Source organism: Plasmodium berghei (assembly GCF_900002375.2).
Source record: "Plasmodium berghei ANKA genome assembly, chromosome: 11".
In the NCBI taxonomy this organism is placed as follows: domain Eukaryota; phylum Apicomplexa; class Aconoidasida; order Haemosporida; family Plasmodiidae; genus Plasmodium; species Plasmodium berghei.
The window spans coordinates 325,024-340,940 of NC_036169.2; the positions used below are offsets into that span (position 1 = coordinate 325,024).

Here is a 15,917-nt window from a genome sequence, read left to right on the forward strand (position 1 = left end):
AGCGCTATATGTGCTCTTATAGAACAATTTGATAAAATTGTTTAGAAAAATATTCAATTAAGGTTATTCATTTTTAAATTAAAAAGGTATAAAGCAGTGAAAATGTAAAAAAATGAAGAAATTTATAATAGAACAAAAAAAACAGCAAAATGCGCACGTATTGCATGAATTTTTCTTTTACATGAAAATAGAATAAGAACAAAAACAAATTGAAACACATGAGCAAGGTAATATGCAATTTTGCATGAACAATGCATAAATATATTAGCTAGAAATTAATTTTTTTTTTATAATTATTAAAAAAAAATGTACATATGTCAAATACATATACACATATATCACCATACTTTTGTTACTTCATTCCAATTTTTACGAATTTCACTTTTATTCATGTGTATGAACGTGAAGCTGTAGGAAAAAAGTGTAATAGTCGACGCACACGCTTTTTCAATTATAGCTATAAATAAAAAAAGTAAAAAAAAATATATATATGTGTATATCATTTTTCATATGAAATAGCTAGTTAGCTAGCTAAATTTAACAAAAAAAATATTCACCTTGCATGGTAATACGTTTTTTTTCTGCAAAAATCATTCTTCAAATTCTTGTGTATTCATTTTGTCGTATATTCCTCCTTCATCTTTGTCTATAGGATTACCAGTTGACTCAAAATTATTAGAGTTATCATCCGGGTTATGGTCAAAACTACTAATACTTTGATCATCTTCAACATTGTCCATTGAAGAAATCATATCACTATCCATGCCAATATTTTGGTTCATATTATTTATTTCATTTTTATTTTCGCTGTTTGGCATATTTGATATATTTCTTGAAGTAAAATTACGTCTATCATCAAGAAATATTAAATCTCCTTTGTTATAAGATAAAACAATTTCAGTTATTTGTCTTGGTTGATTATTTAAATCATTTCCAAACCATTTTCTTGTATGTAGGGATCCTTGTATATATACTCTTCTTCCTTTTCTTAAATATTTATCAATTAAATCGACTATATTTTGATCATATACAACTATTCTATGCCAATCTGTTTTCGATTTTAATTCATTGCTATTTCTATCTCTCCAAAATTCATTTGTTGCTAAACTAAATGTTGCTACTTTATCACCACCATTTAATATTTTTATATCAGGTTCACAACCAACCCTTCCAATTAATGTTATTTTATTTAACGACTTTTCATTCATAACAGGCCTATTATTATAAAATCTTTTATTATTATTTTCATAATTAAAATCATTTTGCATATTTATTTTTAAGTTGTTTACTTTTCTACTAGTTATCCTCTTATTTGAAACATCATTAAATGTGTGAATTTTAAGATTCCCTATATATCCCCATATTTTAAGAATACTAGTTAAATATATTGAACTTACCAAAAGTATAAGTTTCATTATTTTATTGTACGATTATCACAAATTATAACTATGGCACATCCATATATATGTATAATGCATATGGAAATTATCCAATATCACGTTATATTTATTTTATTCGTATATAGTAAAAAAAAAACACAAAACCAATAAAATAATGAATAAGGAACAAAATGAAATATACTAACTTAAGTTTTCACTATTTCATAATTCTTATGTTATTTTATTCATATTTTTAAAAAACATAGTAAATATATATACCATACATAAGTGCCTGTTTTATAATTATTATATTATCAATATACTCCTTACAATTTAAACTAAAACATTTATGGATCAACTAAAACCTATTTTTTCTTTTTGTTTATATATATATTTTTTAGTCATTATAGCTACTTATATTTATGCACATGTATAGGTATTTTTATTCTTTCATTTTTTAAATACATTTATCTTTTTTTTTTTAGTTTTTATTTATTTCACTATTTTTTACCTTATCAAATAATTAAAAAGAGAAACTCAAATTAAAAAAAAAATTAACTTGTTTTCACTTTCAACTATAATAATATAATTGGGGAAGATGTTTAATTTGAGGTTTTTCATGATTTACTAAAAAGCATACCCCAAGCTAGCAATCATATATATTATAAATTTTATCATTTTTATTTATTTTGCAAAATTGTAAACATAAAGGATAGGCTCACGAACACACTTCCGCATTTCAAGTCATTTCACAACATTATAATTAGATAATTTAGTATCCATTTCATTTACCCTACTAATTCTCTAAAACATTTTATGCATTCAAATGTGTGTGCATGAAAAATACGAAATAGTATATTATTGTTTTCTTAAGGGAGCTATTACTACTACTATTATTATCAAATTTGTAAACATATAATTGATTTATTTCATTTTCAAATATTGCTTTATATTATAATCATTTTCTACAATTCTCCAAACCGTTACAAGGATAAAATATAGCTTCCCTTGTGTGGGAACGATAACACATATATAAGTGATTATATTTTTTATGTCAAAATATATAAGTTGTTATAATAGTTAAAAATACATTTCAACTATATAGCAAACAAAATTCAAATTATATATTAACATGGATAACTGCAAATAAGTGCAAACTTTTTTTTTTAGAAAAATGCACAAATTATACAAATATGTATAATATATATATATATATATATATATATAAATTGTTCTGTTTCTCTCTATATCCCCAAATGGTATAAATTATGAAAAAAAATATCAACATTCTTTGTCTATACAAAATAAGGATATTAATTTAGTATTTATATACAATACTATATGTAATATGATTATATTTTTCTTAATAGGAAATGTTTATTGGGATCCTTATAATATTATACGAATTAAATGAAATATAGCTGTTATAGAGTAATAGAATAATTTTAACTACTATTTTGATAACGTTGTTTTTGTTCATATATTTACATGCATTTACATATATTTCCTATTTCTTTAATTTCATCAACACACAAAATGAATAAAACATTATAATGTCAATGTTTAGGAAAATATAAAAACATTCAAAATAATAATAAAATTGTTATTTTTTAAATTGTTCAAAAATAAATAAAAAGTGCATTAAAAGATTTTACCTAGTTATATATCCTGTCCAATTTTTTATATCTACACACAGCCTAGAGAAAATATATTTTTTTTCCCACAATTTTTTTTTTTTTTTCTTAATTGGAAAATAATAATAAAAAAAAATTATGTTTCCTTTTTTTCCATATCTCTTTTTACCTATTAAGAAAGAACATAATAAAAAAAAAATGGTAATTGGAAATATTACGAATTGCAATATGTATATAATAATTTATTTTTTTGTTTTGAAAAATATGTAATTTTTTTCTTTTTTATCATGTAAATAACATGAATAGATAGTAATGATTTTATTTAAAATAATTTCATTTGTCTAATTCCAATTTTTTTGTTTATTTATTTCATTGTTATATTTCAATTTATTGCTTGCCCAGAATATTTCTCATTTGTTCAAATTCATAGTTATTTTGTGAGTTTATTTTATTATTTATGCGTAAATATTTTTTAATTGAAAATATATAAATTATACTAATTGCTATTTTAGTTCCTTTTATTATAATTGAATTATTATTATTTGTTAAGATATGTCTATAGCTGTTTGTTTTGTTTGTTTATTGTTTTATTTATTTAATTTTTTTTTTAATTTTAATATACACACATATGTATATATTTATTAGCAACACCCTGTCTATTATAATTATTCAATTTTTTTCCCATCTATTTGTTTAAAATAAAAACAAAAAGTCATTAAACTTTGTAAATTCTGTTTTCACTATTGGATACGATTATATCGAGTCATGACACTCTAATGAGTTAATTAAAAAAGGAAAGAACAAAAAAAAAAAAAAGTGAAATATAAAATTAAAGGATAGAGCAAAATATTATAATTTCCCAAAATAAATAACACAGATTTTAAAAAAAATGAGTTTGAATAATAATAATAATAATATAATAGATTTAATAAAAAAAAAAAAGGAAATAATAAAAGAGAAAAGAAAACAAAATAAGTCTCATAATTCTATATCAACAAATTTAAATAATAATGAAAACACCAATGAACTGAGTAAAAATACTTTAATTAATAACTTTGTAACATCTCAGAAATTAATAAAAGATTTACAAAAAAGAAATAACATATCTTTAGATACATCTTTGTATTTATTTAATGTTGAAGTTGAAAAAATTCAGAAAATTACAAAGTGTGCTAAATGGAAAAATGCCCCATATATTTATCAAAAATCAGCTACTGAAATATTATTGCGAAAAAATGAATATATAAATGAATTTAATAAAAAACATAAAAAAAATATGGATAGAAAAATTAGTCAAAATAATATAGTTACAAAAAGATATAGTAGTAATCTAAGTACCCACAGAAATAATAATAAACAAACTTCAATTCGATCTCAAACGTTAACTCAACCCATTCATAAAAATTTAGAAAATGCTAATAAACAAACGAGTATAGGCAATATAAAAGAAAAATCTTATTCAAAAAAAAAGAATAATTATAATAATGAAAACAATTTAAAAAATAGTAGTAATATTGAGAATGTAACTCAAGCTTATCATCCAAATAGTTATGAAAATGTGAATAAATGTAGTAATTGTTTTTTTCGGTGTAATGGAATATATTCTACATCTACAAATTTGATAAACAAAGAAAAAGACGAAAACTCAAATTTTGTAAAAGAAAATAAATTAAAAAATATAAAGAATTATAATGGAATGTTTTATGAAAATACAAATTCAAATGGTTTAAAAAAAAACGATTATTATTATTATGATAACAATAATAATAATTATTATAATTCTAATTCACGTCCTAGAAATATTTCATCTTTTAGTATTGATTCTGAAAAAGAAAAACATGATAATGACATTAAATCGAATCAAGATATAAATAAACGAAACTCTATTTGGTGTTTATATGGGTCTAATGATTTAAAAAAAAACGAACATGCTAGCATATCTAATGATGAAAATAATATAAATAAAAAATATTTAGGAAAATATTTTTGTTATAATAATGAAAACCAAGATAGTGATATTCCCAAACCATTCAATCAAGAACATGATGTTGTAAAAACAAAATGTCCAGAAATGAAATGTTCATATTTTAACATAAATAATTCAAATTCAAAGGAATATGAAAGTGAATTTAACGAAACCAAATCAAATAAAAAAATTAAAAAAACAATTCCCAATTTTGAGCGACATACCGTTTCATCTTTTATAAAAAATTTAAGTGTACAAAAAGAAATTTTAGAAAAAAAACAGAAAAAACAAGTTAGAGAAAATTTGAAAAGAATGCCTACTAAACAAATCGTAGAAAACTCCAAAAAAACGTATTCTTTATACGATAAGGCAACTCAAGATAATTTAAAAATCCTTGTAAAATCTCAAAAAAAAAATGATAAAATCAAAATAAATGATGAAAACAAAAAAAATGATAAAACCAAAACAAATGATAGTAGTTTCGAAAAAATATGGAATACTGTTTTAAAAAAACAGGATACATTATATAGTGTTAAAAACACATCTCCTAATAATAAATACGATTTATATCATATAGTTCCATTCAATGATAACTATTCTTGGGTAAGAAATTTAAGAAATTATAGCTCGCCGGCTAAGTTGAATAGTTCTGATAATTCGCATTTGAAAGGAAATTCTAAAAAAGTTTCTGAAAAGAAAAAAGAAGAAAACAAAACTAGCTCCAATCTGAATATCAAGAACATTAAGAATCGCCAAGTTTATGAAAAAGCTACAATTAACAGGAAAGGAGAAAAGAAAGATGAACAAAATAAATCGGAAGTAAATATATACCTACCAAAATATTCGCCAAATTGTAAAGACAATATTGTAGAGGAAAATAATAATCTTGAAATTAAAGAGAGTAATTGTTTTTATAACAATTATGTTTTTTGTGGTAATGATGAACAAAATGAAAATAGTGACATAGGAAAAGAAGATGATAATGAAGAAAATAAAAACAATATGAAAGAATATATAAGTATACTTGAAAATGTTAAACAAAATTTAAAAGAAGAAGATAAAAACCCGCTAGAAAAATTTAATGAAAAAAAAAGTAATAATAATTTTGAAACATATGAATATGTGAAAAATAATGAGAATTCCCAAAAAAATAATAAAATTTTTGAAATTTTAATAAACCCTCAAAACAATATAAATAATCAAAATAAAACATTTGCATCTAAATATTCTCTTAAACATAATTTGATAGAAAATAATAATAATAAGAATCTAATCTCAAATTCCAAAAAATCCATGAGTAATGTGTCTAACAATTTATTTGGTTATAAAAAATATTTTCAACATAATTCAAATACAAATAATTTAATTGAAAAAAAAGAAAATAATAAATATTTTACACCAGTTTTTCAAATTCCATCTCCTTTTAATGATTATAAATCCATGAGTTTTCAAAAAAATAATGTTAATGTAAATATTCAAAATAATATCGAAACAAATACACCAATTCAAAGTAGACTTATGTGTAACTCTTGTCATACAAATTCCAATATCAAAAATGTTGAATTTTTAAATAACTATGAAAAAAATAAAGATAAAATTATATATAATCAGAGTTTGATCAATTCAAAAGAATTAAACACAAAAAACAGTAATATATCTAATTCTTCAAGAAATTCTAAAAAATGTAACGAGGAAAATATAAATAAACCCAATGATATATTTATGTTTTTTTCCAAAAATATAAATGTATCAGAAAAAGAGACCAATATTAATAATAAAATAGATAATGCTGATTCTACTAATAATATAGATGCAGAATCGGATCAAAATTATTCATGCTACAAAACCTTATGTGTATATAATAAATTTCTGAACAAAAATAATGAATATGATTCCGTCAATACATTAGAAGAAGCCCAAAAAATAGAAAAAGATATTTTAGAAAAACAAAAATCAAACCATTTTTGTCTTAACCATGGAATGAAAATAGTAACAAAGAATCCAGAAAAAAATATTTTGAATAATAAAACAGATGAAAATGTTGGTCAATCTATAATAGATGTTAATATAAACGTTCATCCCTTTTCAATAGATAAAAAACCAGAAAACGAGCAAATAATTGAAAAGAATAATTCGATAAAGGCAATAAATTCGGTGAATAGCATTAGTATGACAGATGTACAAACTGGTGTAAGTTGTTTTAACATTGGATGTTCATATAATTCAGTTGATAAATCAAATAATGAGCTTAAAATTAAAAAAGAAATAGCTGAACCCATGGAAAATTATAGAATCAATGGTACGAATGTCGATGCAAAAATTGAATCTGATAATGCTGGATGCTATTTTAATTTGTGTAAAAACAAAGGAGTAAATTCTCAAGAATATTTTACAGGATCTATTGATTCAAAAAATTTGTCTTTTGAAAATATAAAAAATTTAAATACTGGAAATGATGAAAAAAGAAAAACTATTTCTATATTTGATAATAAAAATATTTCAAATAATAGGAAGCAAACATATTTCCAAGATTCAAATGATGAGGATATGAATTTATTAAAAAGAAAAGAAACATATAACAATGTAGAGACATTAATAGATCGAAAGCAAACATACAATTTAAACTTTATGGATAACAAAAATAAAAATAATTTAAAAGAAAAAATTAATCAAGAATATGTATATGTAGATAAATATTCTTATTCTAATAATTATGAAGTTATAGAAATGAAAGAAAGTATCATGAATAATAAACGAGCAACTACATATAGTTATCCTAATTTAAAAGGAAATTCAATAGATGACAAAATAGATGTAAATAAAATAAATAATAAATTAAAAAATGAAGGAATTAATAGTAATTTATTTGATAATTATGTTTTTATAAAAAATAAAATTGCTATACCCAAATTAAGATTAGATCAATTGAAACACAAAAATAGTCATCATTTTGATATTTCAAGTTCTGAAATTAAAAATCCTGAATCTTTTTCAATAGTACAATGTAATAAGGTACATTTATTTCCTTTTATACCTTTAAATGATAAGAATGTTAATTTTTCTAAAAATAAACAACCAGATTTATTGAAAATAGAAAGCAATTATTTATCTACTTTAAACCTTCATAAAACCAATCGTAATCATACATTTAATAATAATGAAATTGGTGAAAAAATTGTCAAAAATAATAATATTTTATCTTTTAATCCTAAAAAAACAAGCACAACATCAGCATGTTCAAGATCTCATACATTTAATTTAAATCAAAAAAAAAGTAATATAAATAATACAAGACTATCAAATAATAATATAATTACAAATTTAAATAACGAAAAATATGATAATACTTCTAATCCTTTTTGTTTAGAATCATTTGTAACCAATGCCTTTCCTATTTTCAGAAAAAATGTAAATAGATCTAATTCAAAAAACTATAATAAATCAAAATTACATGAATATCAATCTAAAACCATATTTCAAGATTTAAAAAATAATAAAAATGTATTTCCTAATTGTTCTGATGAAAATGCCAATTCAGAATCGGTTGATTTGAAACTCAATGATTCTGTTAATTGCTTGAACCCATGCATCTGCCAAAATGTACCCAAAACCGAATTGACAAATGATAATCATTTAGATGCAGCACATAATAAAAACAGCAATGACAATCTAAACAAAGATATAGAATACATAAAAATAGAATCACAAAATATTATAGATAATTCTCAATGTAATAACCAAAATAAAAGTTTTGAAAAAGTAAATAAAAATATAGAAGAAAAAAATAATAACACACACAAAAAACAATCATATAAAGATATTATTTTAAATTTTTTTGGAATAAAAAAAATATATAATGAAAAAAAAGATGATACTTCTAATAATTTTCAAAACAAAATAAAAGAGAACAATGTAGATATGAATATTCCCAAACTGTGTAATACAAAAAGTTTATGTATAGAAAATTCATTTCATAGATTTAATAAAAATAATTCAAATAAAAATTTTGAATTTTTTACTAGTAAATATCTGGATAATAATATGGAAAAAAATACAATAAATAAAAATTCAAACATTTTAATGGAAAAACAACCAAATAATATTTGTTCACAAAAATATTTTACTCGAAATAATATAAATAAGCAAAATATAAACAAAACTGAAATTAAAGACACATCTTCAATTCACAATAATAATAACAATTCAATCATTCCTATTAATAAAATAAATTCTACTTTGGTTTTTTCAAATTATATAAATAATAACTCTATGAATATAAATACAAATTCAAAAACATTTAGTTTATCTTTTTTGGAATTAAAAAATAAAAAACCATCATCACCATTCATATCAATGAACAAAGCTAATTCAAACTCAATACATAACCACAATTTGCCATGTAATAATTTGAATAATGAAATGGATATTATAAAAAAAAATCAAAATGATAAAATAGATTTAAAAGTTAAAAATAATAATATTATTTCCAATAGTCAAAAAGTTTCCTCTTATTTACCAATTCATTCTAATCTTAACTTTCCAGAAAAAATAAAAACGTCTACAATTGAATATAATAACCCGAATTTAAATGAATTTATTTGTGTTGAAAATACGCAGGGTTTTAACACTTGTAATAATTGTTTAATGGAAACAGAAAATATAAAAAAAGATAATTTTAATTCAGTATGCATTAAAGAAACCCCACTCAATGAATTAGTATTTAAGGATAAACTCACTACAGAAAATAATTTTAAAAATAAATTTATACCTATTCCAAATAAATTTACATATATTCCAAATAAACCTACATTTATTCCGAATATAGGTATACAAAAAATTTTTGGAAATAGAATCACAGAATCAAATTTAGTAGATTCCCAAAATAACAATATAGATGCAAAGTTTAATATTATAGAAAATAAAAACATGAATAATGAATCTTTAGAAATAAACAAAAAAAATATAGATGTAACTTTTAATTTTAAGGAGGACACATATAACAAATGCTATAATACTTATCATCAAAAAAATCTTCAAATTGTTCCATTTAATAAATCTGATAAAAAAATAATTATAAAAGAATCAGAATCCGAAAATAAACAAGTCCTTAATAAAAATTATACGAATCTATTTATATCTAAGAGTACAATAGATATTTTAAATAAAAAAATAAATAATGTTATTTATAACCCTCATTCTATAAATATCCAATTTAACCAATACGATAATATGGATAAACAAAATACCGATTTTAACAACATTATACTTAAATCAAATATTTCTAAGGATTCTAAAAATTCGACAACATCTACAGTACAACAACATATTCATTTATCTACCGTAAATCAAGGGCATTCCCATCAGTTGAATAATATTCAAGAAAACGAGAATTCAAAAAAAAACGAAACTCTTCTAATTGCTCATGTTCTTTCTGATCAAAACAAAGTTATGCAATGGGGGGAAGCAAAAGTGGGTTCAGATAACAACGTAGATGCAGAAAAAAGAGAAAATGAAGAAGGTGAAGAGGAAGAAGATGAAGAGGAAGAAGATGAAAAGGAAGAAGATGAAGAGGAAGAAGATGAAGAAGAGGGAGATGCTGAAAATGAAAATGGAGATGCAGGTGATGATGATGATGAAAATGAAAAGGGAGATGAAGGTGATGGTGACGATTACGAAGATGATAGTGAGTATGAAGATGAAGAGGATGAGGAGGAAGAAAATGAAGAATATGAGGAGGAAGAAAATGAAGAATATGAGGAGGAAGAAAATGAAGAATATGAGGAGGAAGAAAATGAAGAATATGAGGAGGAAGAAAATGAAGAATATGAAGAGGAAGAAAATGGAGAGGATGAAGAGGAAGAAAATGGAGAGGATGAAGAGGAAGAAAATGGAGAGGATGAAGAGGAAGAAAATGGAGAGGATGAAGAGGAAGAAAATGGAGAGGATGAAGAGGAAGAAAATGGAGAGGATGAGGAGGAAGAAAATGAAGAATGTAACCGTGAAGTGAAATACCCTCAGAAGTATATGAAAAAGTTGTCATCTTTTAATAATTTGAATATTAAAAATGATAAATACAAAAAATTAGAATCCTCAAATGAAATATTTGTTTTATCATCACATGATTTAAGCATCATTCCAAATAAGAATATATTAAATGTATACCCATCAAGTACTTCTTCAAGTTTTAATATAAACTTTTCTGAAAAAAAAAGAAAAAGCAATAGCACAATGATAGGAAAGGGTATAAATAATAATAAAGAAAGCAATGAAGACATATATAAAAATAGTGAAAATATGTTTGAAGATAAAAAAATACCAATGACTATTTTAAGAAATAATAGAGATTCACCATTTAATAACAATAATAATAATAATTCGTATAAATTTTTTGATGAAATTTCAAAACAAGTAGAATGTGAAAAAAAAAATAATGAACAACTAAAAAAAAAATTAAAAGAACAAATATATATGCAAAGAAATTTATCAAAACTTAGCGACCAACAATATGCACATCTTCAATTTCTTAAACATAAAGATGTGTATAATATGAATGGAAATATATATTCTTAAAATCGATCAAACGTAAGGAGTAAAAGATACGATTTAATTTTTCGATTTCCCAAATTTTTTCATACTTTTCAAAATAAACATTTAAATTAAAATCAAACCAGTTAAGGTTTTGAAGAAGATTAAAAATATTAAATGAATAACAATATGCATAAATTTTCGCGATGCACAACTTATCAAAGAATGTTAAAATGTTAAATCGAAAAGTATGCAACATATGGTTGCACTATTTTATTGCGCAAAAAAAAAAACATAAAAAAAAATAATTTTTTAAAATTAATACATATATGTATATACAAAGATATGTAACCTTTTTTGTATCTATGTTAAATCTACACCCCCATCAGGTGTGAACTTAACATTTCCCTCAACATTTAATTTTGATTTAATATTATAAAGAAAATATATTTTCCAATTATCTAGTTTGGTTACTCTATCATATTCATGTACAACTTCTTCAAAATATTCGACATTCTGTTCCGTTATAGCATCAATGATATTATCTAAAAATTTTCTTTCTCTTGAACTTGCAAATCTTGGATCATTTGAAGAATACTTATCAATAGCTATTTTTGCATTTACAATATCCCCAATAACAATATGAAGTATTCCTGCCTTTATATAATAATCACGAGCCCCATATTGTAACAAAGTACTTTTTAACGCCTTTTCAGCTTCGTTTTCAAATATCTAGTATAAAAATAAAAACCATACACATCTATGTATATACATATATATATATATTGTTTTTGTGTGTAAACAAAGATTTACAAGTGTATACATAATTATGTTTTTTTTTTCTTCTTTTTACCGATATAGCATCTTCATATTGATGATTATATTGGGCACTTAACTCGGCATATTTCACAATGCATTGTGTGTACACAGACCTAAAAGAATTACAACAAAAATGCAAAATGACATGAAAAATGATGGAAAACGATGCAAATAAAACTCTTTTCCAATTTCGTTTTTTGGTTACTTTGAATATTCATCCATTTCAAAATAATAGGCAGCCTTTTTATAATATGATGATGCATTATTATAATCGAATAAATCTTCATATATTTCTGCAATGTTTTTTTCACATTTTCCACAATTTGAAAATCTACCAATTGTTGCATACATTTTGACGGCCTCTTCAATATATTTTATGGCCTCTAAAAAATTGAAAAAAATGAAGACAATATTTTATACTTTAAATTAGAAGCATAAAATAATAAGGTAATAATATATGTAAATCAAATTTTATTTTGTAATATTATATTTGTTCTAACCAATTTTATCATATTTTTTTGTTATGTTTCCTGCCTCTAAATAAGCGTTGGCACAATAGCTAGTTTCATTATTTTTTTTGTATAATGTGGCATTTTTTAAAATACAAGAAGCTGCTTCCTTCCCTAAAAACGACATAAAAAATAAAGAAATAAAATAAAGAATGAATAAATGATTGAATAAATAAATAAATAAATAAATACAACGCTATTTTACAAACAACAGAGTACAAAGGAGTTTTCTATAGTTTACAAAACAAATGAGTAGGCATAAATAAACAAAGAATTGGTAAAATATATATATGCATATTTTGAGGACATATCAATCAATCTAACATTTATGAGCAAGCTTGTATTTATTTGCTGCCATGTTATAACAGTTTATAACTTCATCGGTATTATCTGTTCCAAAAAATGAAGAAAAAAAGTCCTTTTTATTTAACGACTCTGCTTTTTTTTCTAGTTCTTTTGCCTCGTTTTCCATTTTTTTTAAATATTTTTAACTTCAATAACACATATGTGCATACATATATATAATATAGGAATATTTTTATACACAACAATACTTATATTTTTTTCGTCTGTACATTAAGATATTTACAAAAGAGCTAAAATAATAAATAAAAAAAAACAATTAAAACCCTAATTTTTTTGCATATATAACATTTATATGCTCATTATTATATTCCACTGTATTATCAAATTTTATTCTAATTTTATAATGTTATTATTTTCCTTCTTTTTTCTCTTTTTTTTGTGCATATATTTTGTAGTAGATATTTCCTGAATTATATTTTTTTTTTTTGTATAACAGCATCCCCATTCAACATGGGTTAACTATATAATGTATTCCTCATTTAAATTATTTTTTTAATTTCCTATAAATATATTAATATTGGCTTATTTATTTTTACAATATATTATTTTTTTTTAATTATAATAAATTTATTCTCAAATTTATAAATAGATTGTATGAAAAAAGCTTTACTTATACAATAATAGCTCAAACGGCACTCTCTGTTTTAAGGAAAACAAAAATATTTTTTTTATTCTGTCTTTATGTAGTTTGCAATTGTATTATTATTTTAATTTTATATATTTTTTGCAATTCCATTAAACCGTTAAATGACAGCTATGAGTGGCCTTAACTTGCAAGTTCGCCATAACTACAATAGTGCAAATAAGTTAAAATAAGAAAGTTAAAATAAGCTAAAACAAGCTAAAAAGGTAAAATAAGTTAAAACCAATGCAGGTGCGAATTATAGCATTCACACAGAATATTATCCAAGAATTATATTGTTATGACAAAAATAATAATACTCAATTTGGCTAATTATAAAGCGTACAGTTTGCATGTGACATAATAAAAAAAAGATCCCAAAAAAATATTTTATTTTAAATTTAAAATAATAATTTTTTAAATGCATAAGCTTATAGTATATCGTTTTAAATATTTTTTTTTATTTTATAGTTAAGGTAAATATTTGTTCGATATAAAAGATACTTAAATAAAATATTTTATATAATTGTGCAACCATGTCCTTATTCAATGTGTGACATATATGCTTGTAAATAAAACGAAATAAAAATTTATTGTTATAAATTATATTTATTTGTGCAAAATGCAATATAATAAATGATGTGTAAAATACAATTTTTATGTTTAAATTTGTGAAAATGGAGATATAACTTATGTATGATTCTACATTATAGACAATATATAAGGACTACACAAATAAATATATTACAAGTGATAATTCATATGAATATTTGTAACTCCTTTGAATAAATTTATTATATTTATTTCCTCATATTTGTATAGCATTATTTTATATTAATACTTTATGATAATTTTTTTATTTTTGTGAAATCCTATTGTTTGGATATATATAAATGTTTTATTGGTTATTATTTATTTGTAGTTAAATAAAAATATATTTTGATAATAATATGGTTCAATTTGAATATCTAAAAATATGGTTTACATAAATGTACATTTTTTCTTTAATTATATATAGCTTATAAATAAAAACATACACAACAAAAATTTTTGCTATTTGATATATAGTGTTAAAGAACAAATGCTTGAATAAAATGGAATTTTGTTGATTTTCAGAAGTCTTATTATTCCAATAATAATTTTAATGTGTTTTTTGTGCAATTTTAGTATTTTATGTATGTATTTATTCGAGCATCCATAAAAGTATAAACCATTTATTTTTAAAATAGTTGAAAATAAAAGTTTAATTTTGTATTTTAAACATACAAAAAGGTATATGCATTTATTATTTTTTTATTTGGTTATAATTATGTATACTTAAAACGGCTAGCTTCTTCGCAATATTTAATCCCAATCATTTACTTTTTTTGAGGTGATGCTTACATATTTTTATCAATAAAATTATGAAGAAATAAAAAAATATTTATATCATTGTATGCATACCAAAACATGGAAAAAATATAATAATAATTAAGAAAAATAATAAAATAAAAGGAAGCCATAGGTGATGAGGAGTAAGGCTCACAAAATTATTTTAAATATTAAACGAGACAATGTATTTTTAAAAACATAAATATATAACCATCATTAATAAGTTCATAATTTATCCGTTTTAAAAAAAATTAGTAAAGCGGCACGTTTATCATTATTTATTTATTATAATTTTTATGGGCATCACGGAAGGGTTTCCAATATTCATGTAATATATGTGTGTGTGTATTTAAGTTCCTTTTTTATGTGTATGCAAATACGAGGCTATTTAGATATATGCACATTTATTTATTTTTTTTTTCCCCCAATATTTCTGCAAAATGCTATAATTGCACATAAATAGAAAAGGGGAATTAAAGTGAAAATTGAATAATAATTTACTATTTTTCAAAATAAGGTAACTAAAGGGTTTTAATGTATGTATTCCTTGTGTAGGCACTAAGGGAAATAATTGAAAAAAATCATAATAGCTATATTTTTTTAAAATTATAAACATTAAAAACGCACAAAATAGTATATATTCTCGAATCGGGGAAACCAGGTAATCATGGATTGCTAATATAATTTTGGAAAAAAAAAAAAAAAATTAATAATAATACTAATTAT

At 22.2% G+C, this 15,917-nt stretch overlaps 3 protein-coding genes across 3 annotated transcripts; 1 reads left to right on the plus strand and 2 right to left on the minus strand.

The window, feature by feature from the left end:
* Positions 1–590: 590 nt before the first annotated feature.
* PBANKA_1108400 (single-stranded DNA-binding protein, putative) lies at positions 591–1,415 on the minus strand (the record flags this gene model as incomplete). Its single annotated transcript, XM_034565613.1, has 1 exon — positions 591–1,415. The coding sequence occupies one exon, from the start codon at positions 1,413–1,415 to the stop codon at positions 591–593; it is 825 nt and encodes a 274-aa protein (XP_034422293.1).
* Positions 1,416–3,902: 2,487 nt separating this feature from the next.
* On the plus strand, positions 3,903–11,549 carry PBANKA_1108500 (conserved Plasmodium protein, unknown function; the record flags this gene model as incomplete). The annotated part of the gene is made up of 1 exon (XM_034565614.1): positions 3,903–11,549. The coding sequence occupies one exon, from the start codon at positions 3,903–3,905 to the stop codon at positions 11,547–11,549; it is 7,647 nt and encodes a 2,548-aa protein (XP_034422294.1).
* A 318-nt stretch (positions 11,550–11,867) lies between these two features.
* PBANKA_1108600 (alpha-soluble NSF attachment protein, putative) lies at positions 11,868–13,304 on the minus strand (the record flags this gene model as incomplete). Its single annotated transcript, XM_034565615.1, has 5 exons — positions 11,868–12,236; positions 12,358–12,436; positions 12,529–12,706; positions 12,824–12,946; positions 13,157–13,304. 5 exons carry the CDS (start codon positions 13,302–13,304, stop codon positions 11,868–11,870), a joined length of 897 nt encoding a protein of 298 aa, XP_034422295.1.
* Between the last annotated feature and the right edge of the window lie 2,613 nt (positions 13,305–15,917).